This window comes from Glycine soja, chromosome 3 (assembly GCF_004193775.1).
Source record: "Glycine soja cultivar W05 chromosome 3, ASM419377v2, whole genome shotgun sequence".
In the NCBI taxonomy this organism is placed as follows: domain Eukaryota; kingdom Viridiplantae; phylum Streptophyta; class Magnoliopsida; order Fabales; family Fabaceae; genus Glycine; species Glycine soja.
In genome coordinates this window covers 7,058,163-7,076,592 of record NC_041004.1, presented here as the reverse complement: position 1 = coordinate 7,076,592, position 18,430 = coordinate 7,058,163, and the positions used below count along the sequence as shown (strand labels likewise).

Genomic DNA, 18,430 nt, shown 5'->3' with positions numbered 1-18,430 from the left:
CAACCCCCCCCCCATCGTTACTGTTACTGTTACTGCAAGTATATTATGAACATTTGGCTTGTCACTGCTCGTTGGGAAACGACCTAGGATCACTTCCTAGTTACTACATTTTAATGTTTATTTGATTCGGGTACGGCCTCGATCAAATTTGGCACCGTTGCCGGGGAGCAGTGTCCAAAGGTTCATAATAGCTAGCTATTGTTGTGTGTTTAATCCTTTCGTGTTTTATGTTTAATTGTTAGTATTGTGTTAGTATGTGTGTTAGTGTTGATTAGTTCACTGGTATTGATAACAGACAAATCCAGAATCCATATATCTAGGCTAATTAGACTTATCAGGTTTTAGCGATTTTAATATATAGATTTTAGTCTTTATTTTCATTGTCGGTCTTCCTTAGAAGTAGTTAGTCCTTATTTTTTTACTGTTGGGTTTTAGGAGTAAGTATTTAGATTTAGTAGATTTAGATCTTATTTATTTGAATTTCTTAGAAGTAGTTATCTTTATCGCAATTTAAATATTTTATCATATCTTATCTTTAAATTTTTTATCTTATCTTATCTATTATCTTTATCTTTTATCTTCGAATTTTATCTTTAAATATCTTATCTTTTCTTTTATCTTCTAATTTTATCTTTAAATATCTTATCTTTTCTTTACCTTATCTTCTATTTTAAATTCTTATCTCTTGCTTTTAAATTGGGTTTGCATTAATCTAAATCCGCCTAGACGCCTACGAGAATGCCAAGTTCTACAAAGAAAAGACCAAGAAGTTCCATGATAGCATGATAGTTAAAAAAGACTTTGTGGTTGGGCAAAAAGTGTTATTGTATAATTCTAGGCTTGGACTCATGAGTGGTAAGTTGAGGTCTAAGTGGATTGGTCCTTTTGTTGTTACTAATGTTTTTCCTTATGGTACAGTTGAGATCAAAAGCGACTCCACAAACAAGAGCTTCAAGGTCAACGGACATCGACTTAAGCCATTCCTCACGAACCCTTCTTTAGTGGACGTAGTGGTGGAAGAGACTTCCTTACTCCACCCTACTCTTCCTCCACCATGACTTAGGGAGTTTTTCTTTTCCTATCTCCTTCTTTGCTTTTATTACACTTGTCCGATTCTCTTTGATGATTTAATTGTTTTTAATCTTTTAATTGTGCTACATTGAGGACAATGTGTTGTTTAAGTATGGGGGGGGGGGGAGTGTTCTTTGGTTTTGCTAGTTTTGTTGGTTTTGTTAATTTGTTAGTTGTGTTAATTTGTTAATGTTGTTAGTTTCGTCGGATTTTCAGTTTAATATTTTGGGTCAATTTCATGTGCACGTACGACTTTGCATGTTTTTCTTTGAATTATAGGATATGTTCAAGAAATGGGTGATTGTTTTGACAATAAAAGTTCTTGACATTTTGTGACTTGAAATCCTTGATTCTTCTCTACATGTCATGATAGTTTTGAAAGCTCAATTTGAAAGTGATGATTTTACCTTTGTGAGAATTTGAGCCATCCATCATTATAATCATTTGGTGTGTTTTGCCCCATTGATTGCTAGCACAATAGCCTTGGCTTGATTCTTGTTGATGCGTCCTAATTCACATGCATATTTGGAAATGATTAAGGCAATTTTGTTCTTATAAGCTTCTAGCCAAATGGACTTACCTTGAATTAATTCCTTTGATAGCCCTTTTGAGCCTTGTTTCCCTTTCCTTGTTTTGAAGCTCACTACAAGCCTTAAGTGAAAAACCATGATATTACCATATCCTTAAGGAATTTTGGAGCTTTGGAATTGTTTTGGGAATAAGTGTGGGGGGTTTTTGTTTCATTGGACAACTTGTTTTGTTGACTATGCTTCATGATGTATTTTGGGCCATACTTGATGTACATTGTATATTGGTTAAATGTTGGACATGCTGAATGAAATGTTGTTTCTCAAAGGCAAAAAAAAAAAAAAAAAAAAATCGAAAAAAAAAAAAAATTTCGAAAAAAAAAAAAAAGCAATAAAGTTGAGTGAATAAGATCTTTAATGGCACAAGAATGATGAAACTCTTGGTTCTACTCTTCATGTTTAATTTTTATCTTTACTTCTTTTTATTTTCTTATTTTTTTTCTTAATATGCACTTATTCCCCTTTACTCCTCTATTCCTTTGGGATTTAGCCACTTATTCCATATTTCTCCATACCTTGTCCTTGGCCCCTTTACAACCTTAAAAGACCTTTTGATCCTCATGTGCTTGTGTTTATGGGTTGATTGTCAATTTTAGAATCTTGCCAAGTTTATGTGGTGTTTGCTTTCATGGGTGCTTTGAGGGTAAATAGTAGCCTAGACACTTGAGAGATAGAGTGTATATCTTGTGAGGCTTTATCACTTTTCATTCTTGAGCTGATTAACTATTTTGCCATGATTGGGTTGCTTGGATGATTTTCATGAATGTCTTGACTTTTTGGATCTCCTTATGTTAGATGTTACCCATTCCTTTTATTCCTTGATGTTCATTGAGAAATATGTGAATGTTTTTGTTTGTCTCCCTCTGATATCCTTGGATTTTGTTCTTTGTTTCATTTTGCCCAGGAGTGCAAAAGGCTAAGTATGGGGGGTTTTGATGTGCCATCATTTTCTTCTATTTTCTAAACCCTTTTTGCACCATTTTAATTATTGATTGGTCTTAATTGTCAATTAATTAGGCAGTTTTATTATTTGGGCCCATTCAGCTAATTTGATGTTTTTAATCTAATTTCAGGAATTAATGAAGCATTGGGCTTGAATCTAGCATTGGGCTTGAATCTAGAATTGGGCTTGGACTTGAAGAGGGCAGACTAATTTATTCTATAAAATTAAATCTTATCTTATCTAGATATTATTTAGATTTGATCTCATCTAGATATTATTTCATCTAGATCTTATCTTATCTTATCTTATCTAGATTTGATTTGATTTTACTTATGGGCTTGGATTTAAAACATATTTGTAAGCTTTGGGGCTGAAAAAAACTATATAACAGCACCAAGGTTCTAGTTTAGGAGCCCCCCTCTCTCCCTCGCGGGAGACTCTCTCTCTCTCTTCTATTTTTCGTTTTTAGTTTTAGTCTCTCTTCTCTGTCTCTTTTATTTTCGTTTTTTTCAATTCCAGTTCAGACTTTTAGTTTTATCAATAAAATTTCATTCTCTATTTGATTAATGGAAGGCTAAGTCCGCAGCGTTGTTTTCCCTTGAGGATCAAGCACAGTTCTCTTTGAGGTTCTATTATTACTGTTAAATTCTGTTTAGTTTTTCCTCTTCACTAATTACTTTGAATTTGTTGCTTTTAATTCATGCATGCTTAGTGCTTGATTAATTGTCTCTGCGCTTAATTTACGTTCATGCTTAATGATCGTTTATGAGTAATTGGTGTATGTGATGCTTAATCACATAATGAATGCCTTATGTTGAATTTCGCTTAGTAATTTAATTTAGGGTTGGATTAAGTGGTTAAACTGATAAAGGATAAACTCTCGTAACCTAGGATAAGAGACTTGCTTGTGAATCAAGGGGAAGCAACGTGTTTTAATTCTGATATTTTCTAATTCACATATATTCGCTGTTTAATTTACAAAAGCAAACAACCCCCCCCCCCCCCATCGTTACTGTTACTGTTACTGCAAGTATATTATGAACATTTGGCTTGTCACTGCTCGTTGGGAAACGACCTAGGATCACTTCCTAGTTACTACATTTTAATGTTTATTTGATTCGGGTACGGCCTCGATCAACAGACAATTAAAAAATCTTGATATTTCTATTCAAATCATGGTCAACAAGGTTTTAAATATCCATTGTGGTTGTAGTTTCATCACATTTATTGATATCACAAACAAAGGTGGGTCCCAATTGTGGTTGCGAGCAATTAAAATACCTTGATGTTGCGGCCCAAAACACAATGGCAGATCATTTTTTAAAACCTTGTATGTAAGACATATATGCATGATCGAACACCTTCAAACGCCCTATACCCATGACAAAACATACCCTGACCATGATCATGCAACAAGTTATTAATCAACGTTACCACCCCAAAACACCCCAAATTTGACAAAATAGGTTTGCACAATTGAATATACTCGCAAACACACCATTCACTAATTTGACGGACAAGTTCACACATTCACATATAAGCATATAGATTTACGATGAAAATATCTCAAGAAATCAATCATAGAATAAAGAATAGAGGTAGATGCAGATGGAGAAATCGCAAACCTGAATTTAGTAGAGTAAGATTCTTTCTCTGCCCTGCAACAATGGATAGGAGATGAAGGGGTAGGAATGAAAAGCTTAAGGTAGAGAAAGAGAGCAACGAAAGAGAAATTTTTAAAACAAAAGGAAAACAACTTGTTTTTTTAACCGCGCCGAACTAGTAAACTAATTTGGGCCAAAAGGGGGGGGGGGCTCTGTGGAAGGCTACTATTCCCACTACCACTTTTGCTATTTTAACAACCAGCATTGTCAAAAAGACATTCCTACCCCTGTCTATTTATCCCCACACCCCCCTCTTCCTTCTCTTCTCTTCTTTAGAGCAAGGTTTTTAAAATCGGACCGGTGACTTAACTAGTGTAGACATTAATTCAAGTTTCAATGGTTCAATCGTAATTGAATCGTGATTCAACTGTTTTTATATTTTTTTTAATATTATATAATATTTTAAGTAATAAAAAAATTAGACTTGTAACATATTAGATTTAAAAAATTATAAACTAGTATAAATGACTAAAATATATGTTTTAATAATAAAAAATAATAATAGTAGAAAATTAATTGATACATATGTGAAATATTTAAATATGTATTTTATTTATCTTAGAAAATTAGATTAAATTAAAACTTAAAAACTAAAATAGAAAATAAAAAAAATTTAAGAAGACCAATTCGGTATTGGTTATTTGTGTTAGCTCAACTCCAATTTTTAGTCGGTTTGATTGGTTCTTTACCAGTTTCCAAATAGTTCTGAAATGTTTCGATTTTTAAGAGTATCTGGACAAGTTCTTGGTTAAATCAACTGGTCTAGTTTGATTTTGAAAACATTAGTTTAGAGACTTTCATCCCATCCCTACTTTCCATTTGCATTTTCTCACCCAAACAACTCCACCAACGGGTACTTTCCCCGTCGTTTGAGAATCACGACACAACACCACCCTTCTTGGTCTAGATTTGAGCATCCACCTGGGTCAATGTCTAGATCTAAGATTGTAGAAGCGAGGGACACTGATAATTTTTTTTTCACGCCACGCCATCCTAAATCTTTGAGATCCACAAACACCACCTTACGCCATCAAGATCCGATTAGCATCACGTGCTCCTTGCCCGGTCAAGATCGATCAACACTACATGCCCCTTGTCTATTTATCGTTTTAGGATTTTGTTGAGGATTTTATAGGTTTGGGTGTTTGAATTTGTGTTGTTGGATTTGTGATTGTCAATGGGTTTAGGATGATGATTGGAGTGTGTGGTGCCAGGTGGTTGTTTATTGATGATTAGGGATGTTGAGCTAACAACAAAAATATGATTTAGTTGTTGTACAATATACAACAAAATCATGGTTTGGTTGTTGATCCGAGGGATCTAACCCTAAGGGTATTTTTGATAACATTTTGTGGGCCCATCTATTATAGTACAATTCGGCCCGTTCCTTTATCCTCTTCTCAACCGAAACACTCTCTCACTACACTCCACTCTCTACTATTCCCCTCCTTCAATCTTCATTCTCCATTTTCTTTACTAAACCCCCCACTTCTTCTTCCAATGGCTTCCATCAACTTCAACCCCTTCGGTGGAAACTGGTTCTCAAAACCCCCCAATCCCCTCTCTGTCCCTTCCCTCCCCAACAACCTCACCGACGCACCCTCCTCCCTTCCTCCCAACTTCGCCGCAATCTCCCTCCCAAACCCCTTCCGCCGCAGGCCCAAGCCCAAGCCCAAGCCCGAAGAGCCCGTTGAGCCCGGGCACTACGAACAACTCGCCCGGCAGGTCCTCTGGGAGTGCGAGAACCTCCCGGACCACCGCCACACCCCGGAGGTCGACAAGATCCTCGCTGACAACGACGCCGCCTTCGGCGGCAACAACGACGACTCCGTCTTCGTCCTCCGCGAGGACGCCACGGAAGAAGAAGTCCGCGAGAACGCGGAGCTCGTGGAGCGGCTCCGCAGCAGCCCCGTGGTGCAGTTCATGGCACGCGCCGAGGAGATTCTGGACAAGATGAACGAGATGGAGCTCAAGGAGAACGAGAGGCCCTACCACAAGGAGGATTGGGAGGTGTGGAAGAATGTGCCGAATGTTATTGGGCTTGATGGGAGGCCCATGCCCAGAAAAGCCCAGAAGACCCGCGAGGAGGCTGATGATAAGTTTTGGGATTTTGCTAGACAGTTCTTTTTTGGGCTTTGGAATTTTAGACAGAGGCCCTATCCTCCCGGGAAGCCCATTGATGCAGCCCAGTCTATTGGGTATAAGAACCTTGATAGGCGCTACTATGACTGTGAGTTGCATTGACTTTCCAATCATGTTGTATTTTGTTGCTGTAAGAGTAGCTAGGTATATAACACTGGTGTCATAGAATTGTAGAAGATAGTTAGATAGATGATTTTTCAACATGTAGAAAGGTCTCTAGTAATCTTTCATCTAAGGATAAAACTATAGGCAGATGATTTGTGGAATATATGAAAATTATAATTGGTATTATCATATTACTGTCTTGTTTTTGTTATATTTGAATTATAACCAGACTCACGTTTTGAACAATTATGACAATTGTTGATATGTCTCATCTACTAGAGATATGTCTAGTATAGTGTTTACAAGTATTGGACACTCTTCACCTTACAGGTTGGTTTTGTGTGTATGAGTTAGAACTAAGCCAAAATTCTAAGATGGTATTGAAGCTTATCCTAGATTTGTTATTGGTCTATATTTGTTTATGTGTAGGCGTTAGGGGGGGTTGTTAATTTGTCGCCTGGAGGCTGGAGTTGTCCACAAATGTCCAGTCTTCAGCTTGGGCTTGACGGGGTGTGTTGAGATCCTACGTCAACTAGAAATATGGACATTGGACAATGTAGTCTTTATAAATCTTGGGCAGTCTTCTCATCTTACAAGCTGGTTTTGTGGGGGTTGAGTTTGGTCCTAACTAAGTTCAAATTCTAAGAGCAATAGCTTCATCCTATTAGGGGAAGTTTGCTACATGGATTACGCAATGCCATTAACTTTGTTAAAAGCCAAATTCTTAAGGATATTAATAAAGCATAAAGTGGAATTTTAGATGTTATGTAGCTTAGTTTATCAAACTTAGAAAACATTTAATTCTTAGATTTGGTTCTTCTAAAGTAACGTTAAAGTAAGTTATCTATGTTGTGGATAGGAAAATCAACAGCTGATATTCCGATACATGCATGATTTGTTATGCCTGTGCACATAATACCAACTATCGATTTTTCATTAATGACTGAGATTACTTACTTGATCCTCTAAAGTGAGTTGCTTACTTTAGAAGAGGCAAATTCTTAATTCTGAGAGCTAAATGGAAAAATACTAACTGTTAATACTTGATAATTTCTTCATCAATTTACTTTGAATTATATGGTTCTTTGAATTTCATGTGTAATTGTTGCAGATAAAAAAAAATTATATATAACTCTTGCAGATTGCATTGTTGAGTTCCATAGTTGAAAAGACTTTGAAAGAGTTAGAGGTGGGGTTAAGAACATTAAATGAACATAGTTAAGAATGTTGAGTGACAGAGGGCGAGCCCTGGTGCAGCGGTAAAGTTGTGCCTTGGTGACTTGTTGGTCATGGGTTCGAATCCGGAAACAGCCTCTTTGCATATGCAAGGGTAAGGCTGCGTACAACATCCCTCCCCCATACCTTCGCATAGCGAAGAGCCTCTGGACAATGGGGTACGAAGTTTTTTTTAGTTAAGAATGTTGAGTGCGAGTTTAAAGTCAAGTGCGACAATAGCGAGAAGTGTTAGAAAAGCAGAACAGTTGTTGAAAAGACTTTTAAAGAGTGAGTTAGAATTTCAACATTGTTGTGTGGTTAGAAAAATCTTTTTCTAACATGGTGACTCTATGATTCAAGCTGCAGTTGTGTGTAAAGTTCATCTAGGATCATAGTATGCTTCTATTGCGACCAACCATGTTTAAGTGCATGTTTACTTTTGAACTTTTTATTTATTTATCTTATTTTATTTTTGGAAAAGCTTTCTCAAGAACATTTGATTTTAAGTTGTTTTGAACATAAGCTAATCCAAATAGCTTGCCAATGTGGGTTAATTCAATTGGTAGGCTGATGGCATTGGCAAAAAAGGTGTTTAGGTTCTATAAGGTCTTGAGTTTGACTCTTGTTGAAATATTTGATCTACATTGTTGATGGGGTTAATTGGTAGGAACGAATACCATTAATTAAAATATATTGATTCTTGTTTGTTATCCCTCATTGGTAGGCATGCATTCACCAATTGGGGTGCTCTCTTCTTGGTTGTGGAATGTGGAACTTGGAAAAAGCTATCCATCTCTAAGTTTTAATTTGCTGGGGAAAAAAAAAGAAATATGGCTTAATGTCACTTTTGGTTCATTATGTTTTGCTTTAGTATATTAAGGTTTAAAAGTTTCATTTTGGTCCTTTATATATTCAAAATGTATTGTTTTGGTCATTTTCTCAATTTTCCATTAGAAACGTTAGTGTTATGTTAACTTTTAAATTTTTAAAGGATCAGATTGAAACTTTTAAAACTTAATGTATCAAAGTAAAATAACTACGAAACACAATGGACCAAAAGTGACTTTAAGCCTTTTAAAATAACTTACTTAACATAGTAGCGGTTAAAAACCAACACTATCTTTATTTTATTTTAAAAAAATAAACAACTAAAAATCATCAACTTGTCCAACCTCTTTCAGATCTGAAAAGGTAAAAAATGCACCACCACACAGGTCAAATGATGTCAACACGAATCATGTAGGTTGTTGTTCGTGATTTCAGATCCATTTTTTCTTCATTTACTTAGTGGTTTTTTATTTTTTAAATAAAAATGATAGTAGGGATTTTTAGCCGTCACTATGTTAAATTAAATATTTTGAAATTTAAAATATTGACGAACACTAACTTTCCTGACAAAAAATTAAAAAAGGAACCAAAACAATATATTTTGAAAACTTAAAGGACCAGAATGAAACTTTTAAAACTTAATATACCAAAGTGAAACAACTACGAAACATTATAGACCAAAAGTGACATCAAGCCAAGAAATATTGATAAATTATAATGGATAGTTGTGAACATTTTGTGGTTATACATGGGAGTTGAATGTGAGATATCCAATCAAGATTATCTTTGTTTGTTGAAGGTTTTGCGATATTAAAATATCAATCACTTGATTTTAATAATCCATTAATTGATGTGTCTGTTCATTGATTTAGTTTTGGTTGTTTGTTGTATGATGTTGTTTCTGTTTTTGAACTGATTTAGTTATCATGAGGAGTGGGGGATGGTACTATAAGGATCGGCTGGGTCGCACTCGAGGACCATTAGAATTGATTACGCTTAAAACTGCATGGGGTGCTGGGATTATTGATAAGAACACTTTCATTTGGGGAGAGGATATGGATGAATGGGCACCCATCCACATGATTTACGGAATGGAGCGTGCAATCGCTACTTGGGAAGGTCTGTTGAATTCCATCCTTTTTCTTTCTCTAATATTTTATTCTTTGATAATTTATTGTTTAGATCTGAGCAGAGTCTATGAAGAAACATTTATGTATGTATTTTGACCATTCTGGCACTGTTCTTTATGATGATTGATGAATATAGAGTTGGAAAGTAGAACATATAAAGCATTTGAACCTTTGTTTTTGTACGAGCCTGTGAGGTGGAAAGATATCAGACTAATGGACTATTTTCCACTTACAGTCAAAATGGTGGACCTGATTGTATTTTCCTCTGCCCTGCAGATCAATGATAGCTTTTTTCTCTGAACATCATACCCTGTGAAAAATTTGAGATGGGAGGAATTATTCTCAGTAATTTTCCAAATTTGTGGTCTTTTACTCTCAGTTAGATCAGTCTAAGGGCAAATATGAGGCTATCTTCAACCGTTTTTTTGACATGTTCTGTTACAACATCCTAAAATTGGAATATTACTTAAACCAGTTTTTGATGAAAATCTTGATAACTGTTTCTTTAATACTTCACGGCAAAAACAGTAGAACAACATAATATTGAATGCTATTTTTGTATGTCGTCTTACTTGATATTTTGTTTTCTGGCTGGGGGTTCTTTCTACTTAGTTCAAATAAAGCAATGTTTTGAAGTCAATTCATTTGCATAAGTTTCCATACATTCTTAACTGAACCTCAATAAAACTTTTCACTCAGTATTAAAGAATACAGAATATGAAACCAAGTTGGCAGGCCACTATGCTTTAGTATTTGATTAAAACTGATTCTTGGTTATGCAATCTTTTTTAGTTAGACTCGCTGCTTCAGCAACAGCATTGCTTCACAAACTACAAAAAGGTATACCACCGTGGGTTCCTCTGAAGGGATTCGAAAAGAAGACTTATAAGCAACTTCAAGAAGAGGCTATAGAAAGCAAGAGACGTGATTTAGCAGTATTGGAAGCTAATGATGGTCTTTGGCCTGGAGCTAAAATTCCAAGTCATGCCCTATTTCTTTGGGCTAGTGGCTCTGAATTGACCACTATATTGGAACAGGATCACATGCCCAACAAATACATTCCCAAATATCTTAGGTATGTACTCACTGGGACTGTTACTAGAATAGCAGTGAATTGTGATTGCTTTACTATATTCAGCAATTTGTTATGTTTCCCCCTCACTTCATTTATTTATTTATTTTCTTTCGATTGGGGTGGATGGTTGTGTGAGACAGAAAGAAGTTGGCTGAAATTATTCCAGGTTTGAGGCCATGGGAAGTTCTGAGTGTAGAGCAAGCAATGGATCGATTAACATTTAACGGTGAATGGTACCGTGAACCACTTGGTTCATTCACCACCGGTCCCCCATACCTCGAGCACTGGAATAGAGATGTTATGGTATGCCTTTTCATCAGAGCATTTTCGATTCTTTATTGCATTTATTGAAGTTAATTTCTGTTTTTGTGTTTCTCCTTTTCTTTTATAGGGTTATAGTTATGACCTGCCTTACCAATTACTACTTTTCGGTTTTATTTCTTTCCTTGGTAAAGAGTAAATTTGTATTTGTATAACTTTCCCTTCCCTTGTCATCATTTGGAATGTTGTATACTTTTATCTCCTGGCATACTGCCACAGCACCAGCCTCTCTCTGATGTCCCAATTCCCATTTTCTAGAAACCCTTCCTTCCTCAACAAGACCTAAAACATGTTATTGCTTTTTATGTATACAAAGATATTCAGATGATGTGTTGCATGTGCACGAGATTTTTGCAAATACCCTAAACTGTAAACACACTGCTGGAGTGCTAGTACATAAAAGGGTATTTTAGGACATAGGTTTTGGAGGGGAAGGAAAGCAAGAAAAAATCTTTCAATTCTAATATATCTCTCTTAATTTAAAAACAAAATATCCCCCCCCCCTCCCCCCCCCCCCCGACTCTTGCCATAACTTGCTTATTATGGTTTATGTAACATGAATTTTCATTCTTGTATTGTTTACAGAGATTGTATAAGATATTCGATGATCTTAACAATGAGCTGTACGAACATATGGAGAATTCAATTGCTGGTTTTGATAAAATTATGGAGAAGATCAGGGATGATTTTATTGCAAGAACTGATAAACTGTTGGAGAAGAAAGACAAAGAGAAAAGAGAAGCTCGCAAGAAAGCTGGGTTGCCTGAGTATCAATGGCCTGAAAAACCATATGTTCCTTAGCGTCATTTCCTACGTGATTTCTGCAGATCATATGGTAAGACTCTATTGTGAGTGAGCAATTAAAAAAAACTAATTTAATTTAGTTTGAACTGACCAATGTAAAATTATTATAAAAAACAATTTATTTACTCACATTTGACAAATGATAAAAACGGAATTTAGAGGGGGTAGGGGGTGGGGAGTGAGGGTAAGGTTTTTTTCCACCAGATATTTGAGGTACATGGTTGACATATTAGTGATATAAACATGCTACAAGGAGTGCTAATAACACATTCTCAACTAATAAAATTTGATGCAAACTATAGAATCATGAGATATTGAGATTCATTAAAAAAAAGGAGCAAGTGTGATTTTCAATGAACCTCAGCCTATAGTAATGAGTGCATTAGAAAGCATATTGCTAGGCATTTCTCGACACTAATTTGGTTACTGACATGAGGGCATGCATTAGGTGTGTTGCCTTTGGTAAGTTACATATATCTGGTTAGTTCATCTTCATGTGTATTACCTTTTGTTGTATGGAAGAAATTAAAAAAAAAAAAAAAATCTAGAGATTTCAATCCTGATAGGTTTCCAACATCTTATCTTACGCACGTGTGGTTGAGTCATGTTGTCTCAAGGTTGCTTCTGGCTGTTACATCTCTAATGTGTTCTCAAATATTTTTCTTGAGCCAATATCTTATTGATTCATTAAACACTATTGCAACAGGATCTTTTTCATTACAGGGCGAGGTTGTTAGATGGTGAGAAGTGTAGCGAGGGTGAGATTGGCTGTAGCAATTTTTGTCTTTCTTGGAGTTGGTTAGAACGTCTCTATTGTTAAATATTGGCATGTATACATCAATGAGTAATGAATGAAAATATTCTCTAGCCTCTTAATCTTATTTTGGAATTCTCTCACAACCCCAACATTTAACAGCTTGATTTATGGTGTGTTTGTTCCGTTCTGGGAGCCAAAATTCACGTAAAAAACGTGAAAACCTTGTCTCATCCAATGTAGCTTTGCACTCACTGTATTTTGACACGATTATTTTTCAACTCACTGCTGAAAACAACATACACTAAGCTGTTGGTAACCACTTGAATGAGAGCTTAGGGCATGGAGAAGTTAATTCCCTGGCATTTCTGATTTATTGGTAAAACCAAAATTGTTTCGGTCCTTCCATATATGAGTCACATAGTGATGGCAAAAAGAATATTGCATTGCTCATTTAGCCTTATTTTTGTACTTGTGCTCCGTATTAGCTTGCAACCATCTGGTCAACCCCATCTTACACTATTTGAAAGGTAGAATAAATTTAGCAAGAGAAAAGCAAATAAAATATAAGTAAATAATAGAATCTAGAACTCGAAAAATGATAAGAATTATAAGTTGATTTTATCTATTGCAAATTGATAATAAGTTTGATAATTCACTTCAAAAGGATATGGAAAATCTTTGGATTGCATGGTTAGAAAAAAATATTTTCTTTGATAAAGATAATTATAGCAATAATTTAAGTATTATACTGATAACTAATAACAATAACTACTTTAAGAGAGCTAAATACTCAATCATCTATTTTGTGGGCCCAGAGGTTACAAACCGTTGGTCACTGGTCAGAGCAGATTTTTAACATTGGTCTATAATGAAGTCAAAATTGAAAGTCATGTATGATGGAACAACAAACTATCATAAGGTCTGCTATTCAGTAAAATAATAATAATAATATAAAATTTAAAAAGAAAAGTTTGAATGTTCAAATAATAAACGTTGCTAATTGCAGTCAAGACCATGGCTGTTATGAAATTAATATGTATAAATTTATGAGATGTTGCCGTGATATTAGCTTGTGACAAAAATAAAAATAGTCGTACAATTTTTTAAAAATTTAAATAAAAATATATATTAGTGTTATTATGAATTAATTTGAATCAATATATATATATATATATATATATATATATATATATATATATATATTATCAATTAAAATGTTCACTTAGTAATTTTAAGATGTATTTTAGCATTAAAAAAGACACTTAATTTTGGACTTTGGTTACGAAACGGGTCATGGGGCTCCGTGTGTATATATTCAAACAAATAGAACCATGCTAGGGTTTTGGTTTTGTGTCTCTCTCATTCTTCACCAGCTCAGCACGCAGAGGAGCAGAAGCCTAAGCCTTGGCTCTTCGTCTTGAAACTAATTGCATTCAACTTATCATTTTCTTTTTACTTTTTTTTCCTTGCTTTCGTTTTTATAATTAAATGGAAATGAAAGAGTGAAAGAAATTGAGTTTATTTTCGCTTACCATTCCTCAAGCCAAAGTTTTTGTCTTCCGTTCTGTCGTTGCTCGTTAGAATTATGGTATGTTGTCTCTTGCTGTTGTTGGGTTACTTTCTGAGTTGTTCTCTGTTTGCACAATTCAATTATTTGTTTTTTATTATTGATGAAAATTGAGTCCACCATAGCTGAACCTACATCCCCCTCAGTTTATATAATTGGTTTGGATGTGTTGAAATTCTTACAGCATGGCATGTTGATTATTTTTTTGTTTGTGGTTTTTTGGTTTTTGATGGGATGCACCTTGACAAGTTTTGTGATGATTTTTTATTTTTATTTTTTGGGATTTTATTCCCGTCAATGCTTATTTAATTGTCGAACTGGTGTAAATACTACTAAGGTTTTAAAGAACAATTCCTGACAGTGATTGTGCCCACAATGTCAAGGTTGTTGAGATCTCTTGTTATTGCGTTACCTGTATTTGTTTTTCCACTACTCAATTTAATACTTTGAGAACTGTTTACAGTTTCATACTACTCAACTGTGGTTGAACTGGTGTGTGTGTGTGTGTGTGTGTGTGTGTAAATCTAGGGGTCGTGTTCGGCTGCTGCATTGTCAATCTCTAGGATTTTTTGGATTTAACAGTTTATATGACCTGACCACTGACTAGGTTGGCTAATGCTATGATTAATGGTTGAATTTGTCAGACTGGCCAGTTCAGTCTAGTTTTTAAAACACTGGCTTACAATGATTCGTTGTGTGGTGTATTTGTTAGGAATATATGGTATCTTAAGTTGTGACCTCAAATTCTAATTTGTAGCTTTTCTCGTGTATTTCAGGCGAGAGGGTTGAAGAAACACTTGAAGAGGCTCAATGCTCCAAAACACTGGATGCTTGACAAGCTTGGTGGGGCCTTTGTATGTACAGTACTCACAGTTGTTGATGATATTATTTGTCATTTTTATTTGTAATTTTCATTTGAACTCATTTTGCCTGGCTGTGTAGGCACCGAAGCCATCATCTGGACCCCACAAGTCCAGGGAGTGTCTTCCTTTGATCCTCATCCTACGGAACAGGCTAAAGTATGCTCTAACATATAGAGAAGTTATTGCCATCTTGATGCAGCGCCATGTTCTTGTTGATGGCAAGGTTAGGACAGACAAGACATACCCTGCTGGTTTCATGGGTATGTACATTTTTAAACTTGGTTGCCATATAGTGTTGCTTGTTATGACCAAATTATTGTTCGTTTGGATATCTGGACAATATTGTCACTTTTGCATATTCATGTCAAGATATTTTAATTGAGTTTTGGACAATTTTGACCAGATGTTGTTTCTATTCCCAAAACAAACGAAAATTTCCGTCTACTGTATGACACAAAAGGTCGATTCCGTCTCCACTCTGTAAGGGACGAAGAGTCAAAGGTTTGTCTATTCATGCATAATCTCTCTAATGTCTATACTCACTCGCTGCTGAAGGTGTATCGTTGGATGGTCAAATACTAAAATTTAGGACTTCTTAAATTAGTAAATTGGAAACTTGTTTAGGCATATCTTAGATTAGTGCTACTTGATGCTTTTGAGCACTATAAATTTGTTTTGTTGTATCTTATTTCAATGTTTTTCTGTAGATTTTCTTTCTAGTGATTTCACTCTAATTTTTGCCTTGTTTCAGTTTAAGCTCTGCAAGGTTCGATCTGTTCAATTTGGGCAAAAGGGCATCCCTTATTTGAACACATATGACGGCCGTACCATCCGCTATCCTGACCCACTAATCAAGGCCAATGACACCATCAAGCTGGACCTTGAAAGCAACAAGATCACTGATTTCATTAAATTCGATGTGGGGAATGTTGTTATGGTCACGGGCGGAAGGAACAGAGGCCGGGTCGGTGTCATCAAGAACAGAGAAAAGCACAAGGGAAGCTTTGAGACCATCCATGTCCAGGATGCAACTGGTCATGAGTTTGCAACTCGTATGGGTAATGTCTTCATTATTGGCAAAGGAACAAAGCCTTGGGTGTCTCTTCCCAAAGGCAAGGGTATCAAGTTGTCTATCATTGAGGAGGCTAGAAAGAGGCTTGCTGCACAAAAGGAAACTGTTGCCTAAATTTGATTAAATGATTTGGTGGTAAAGTTTAGCTATTTTATCTCTTCGGCTGTCTGAGCATAGGATTTTTGGTGAAATGACTGAGCATAGTTGTGTCAAACATAATATTACAATTTTGAGCTGTTGATTTCAGTTTTCATTACCTTATGATTATTAATATTATGGTGACATTGATTTTTTTAGGGGGTAAAAATTACTTTACTTCCCTAATCTTTTACTTTAGTTGCAATTTTACCTCTTCATATATTAAATTCAGTATATTTTCTCATTTATATTTCTACCTATATGGGACTTTCTTTACTCATCACTCCAACTTTATATCAAACCCAAATGAAAATTATTTGTATAACAGGTATAATTCAAGTTAAAAAAAATTACTGGTGTATCTTAATCCAATGCTAGCTTTAGTTTTTAGTTTATTTGGCCTGTAATTAGAATCCAGAAATATAAGCTTAAATAACTTTATTTAATTAAATTAAATTATACAAATATATATTAAGTTAAACCAAAAGATCTGCAATTTATTATCATTTAAAATAATTCATTTTTATTTTCGAATATCAATGATATATTTGAAGAGGAGAAATTCAATAATTACAGTAAATAATTATGATTATGACCTAACCCATTTTGATGTATGTAATTCCTTTTATACTGTTTTATTAATGTGAATACTAAATGATGACCTTCACTGCTTAACCCTTGCAATGGGTCTAAATCAGTTTTTTTTTTTAAGGAGGTCGGTTGAACAATGTTTCTGAAATGTTGTAACTCTTAATAATTGAGTTTACTTTCTACAAATTTTTTTAAAAAAAAAGCTTAGATTTTTAATGTGATACATTATTTTTAAATTTTTTAATATTATTTTTTATTTATTTTGGTTTAGCTTTACTAAGAAATTTATTTGAAATTAACATTTTTTTTTAATTTTGGAAAGAATTATTAATTTCAAATAAATTATAAAAGAATTTATATAAAATTATAAATAGTGAATAGATAGGCATAAAATACAGGTCAATGAATCGGTCAATTTGAATAGTCTTCGAAGGATTTGGTCTACAATTTGCTTGTTGGAGGCTTGGAGCTATACTAAGTTCGTGTTCGTTATAGCCTGATTTTTTTTATCCACAGAAATTAAACACACTATAGCTTGACGAATTGGCAAATTTTAGGTGATTGTGACTTAGGAGTTTTCATAAATTGGATTTTAAATGTAAATTACAAAACATTAAGTTCGTTAAGAAGGAGATAAAAAAAATTAACTTGATTTTTAAAACAAAAAAAAAGTAACTTGAGTTTTTTATTTTTAGTTGTAAAATCAATTGTTCAATTACTTTATTTCTCATCAAAAGGTCCACAATATACAATTATTATTATTATCATTATCACTATTATTATTATTGATCAATTATTGTCATCATTACCACAAACTAATGACATCTTTGTTATTGTCTTTATCACAATTATTTACTATTATTTTTGTTATATTATTATTGTGGTTGTCTTGACCTTAAGTCACCACCAACACTATTTTATTTAACATTAATAATCATTACTATTATCAATGTCAATACTATTATCTTGATTACAACCATCATCATGTACCATTGTTATTAGTATTTTCACCATCATCATATTTTCATTGTTCACTATTATCATCGTTGTATCTCTTATTTCACCACCATCAACCAATGACCATTATCATGACTGTTGTCACAATAATTATCATTGTCATGATCATAATCTATGTCATTGTTATCCCATCACCACCACTAGTTGTTATAATAATATTATCATTATTATTAGACTATTATGAGTTCAATATTACTATAATAACAATCTTTATCACTATAGTGATTATTGTTACCACCATTGTCACTCCTATTATTATTTCCATTGCGATAAATACACCATCTTGCTATCACTTCTACCAAGATCCTATAATCTAACATGATAAAATGCAACAAAGGTATGAAAGAATTCCGATCCCTTGTTGTAAAGAACATCTCTTTAGATAAATATCATTTCATTCTAGAATTTACTTTGTTGGAATATTTTCTTTTAGTGTGACAAGGGTTAAAAAGCATAAAACCTAAATAAAGTTTTTGAAATATTTTTTTGTTAAGTTTTCCCTTCAAATTATAGTATGTGTGTGGATTTTGTTTCTAAATT

At 34.3% G+C, this 18,430-nt stretch overlaps 2 protein-coding genes across 3 annotated transcripts; both read left to right on the top strand.

Annotated features, from left to right (window-relative positions):
• Positions 1 to 5,656: 5,656 nt before the first annotated feature.
• On the top strand, positions 5,657 to 12,920 carry LOC114406086 (protein TIC 56, chloroplastic-like). Its single transcript, XM_028368664.1, has 6 exons — positions 5,657 to 6,495; positions 9,477 to 9,674; positions 10,478 to 10,760; positions 10,901 to 11,063; positions 11,667 to 11,916; positions 12,592 to 12,920. The coding sequence occupies exons 1-5, from the start codon at positions 5,766 to 5,768 to the stop codon at positions 11,880 to 11,882; spliced, it is 1,590 nt and encodes a 529-aa protein (XP_028224465.1). The 5' UTR covers positions 5,657 to 5,765; the 3' UTR covers positions 11,883 to 11,916; positions 12,592 to 12,920.
• Positions 12,921 to 13,987: 1,067 nt separating this feature from the next.
• LOC114406085 (40S ribosomal protein S4-like) lies at positions 13,988 to 16,487 on the top strand. Of its 2 annotated transcripts, none has more exons than XM_028368663.1 (5): positions 13,988 to 14,230; positions 14,986 to 15,052; positions 15,152 to 15,332; positions 15,476 to 15,573; positions 15,824 to 16,487. In XM_028368663.1, the coding sequence occupies exons 2-5, from the start codon at positions 15,020 to 15,022 to the stop codon at positions 16,256 to 16,258; spliced, it is 747 nt and encodes a 248-aa protein (XP_028224464.1). In that variant the 5' UTR covers positions 13,988 to 14,230; positions 14,986 to 15,019; the 3' UTR covers positions 16,259 to 16,487. The 2 variants fall into 2 exon arrangements, with proteins under 2 accessions (XP_028224464.1, XP_028224463.1); XM_028368662.1 differs by having other exon boundaries at positions 14,986 to 15,063.
• Positions 16,488 to 18,430: the final 1,943 nt, after the last annotated feature.

Coding starts and splice junctions, on each gene's coding strand:
- LOC114406086 (XM_028368664.1), top strand. CDS start 5,766: ATGGCTTCCATCAACTTCAACCCCTTCGGTGGAAACTGGTTCTCAAAA. Junction 9,675..10,477: donor TGCAATCGCTACTTGGGAAG/GTCTGTTGAATT, acceptor AATCTTTTTTAG/TTAGACTCGCTGCTTCAGCA. Junction 10,761..10,900: donor TACATTCCCAAATATCTTAG/GTATGTACTCAC, acceptor TGTGTGAGACAG/AAAGAAGTTGGCTGAAATTA.
- LOC114406085 (XM_028368662.1), top strand. Junction 15,333..15,475: donor ATACCCTGCTGGTTTCATGG/GTATGTACATTT, acceptor AATTTTGACCAG/ATGTTGTTTCTATTCCCAAA. Junction 15,574..15,823: donor TAAGGGACGAAGAGTCAAAG/GTTTGTCTATTC, acceptor GCCTTGTTTCAG/TTTAAGCTCTGCAAGGTTCG.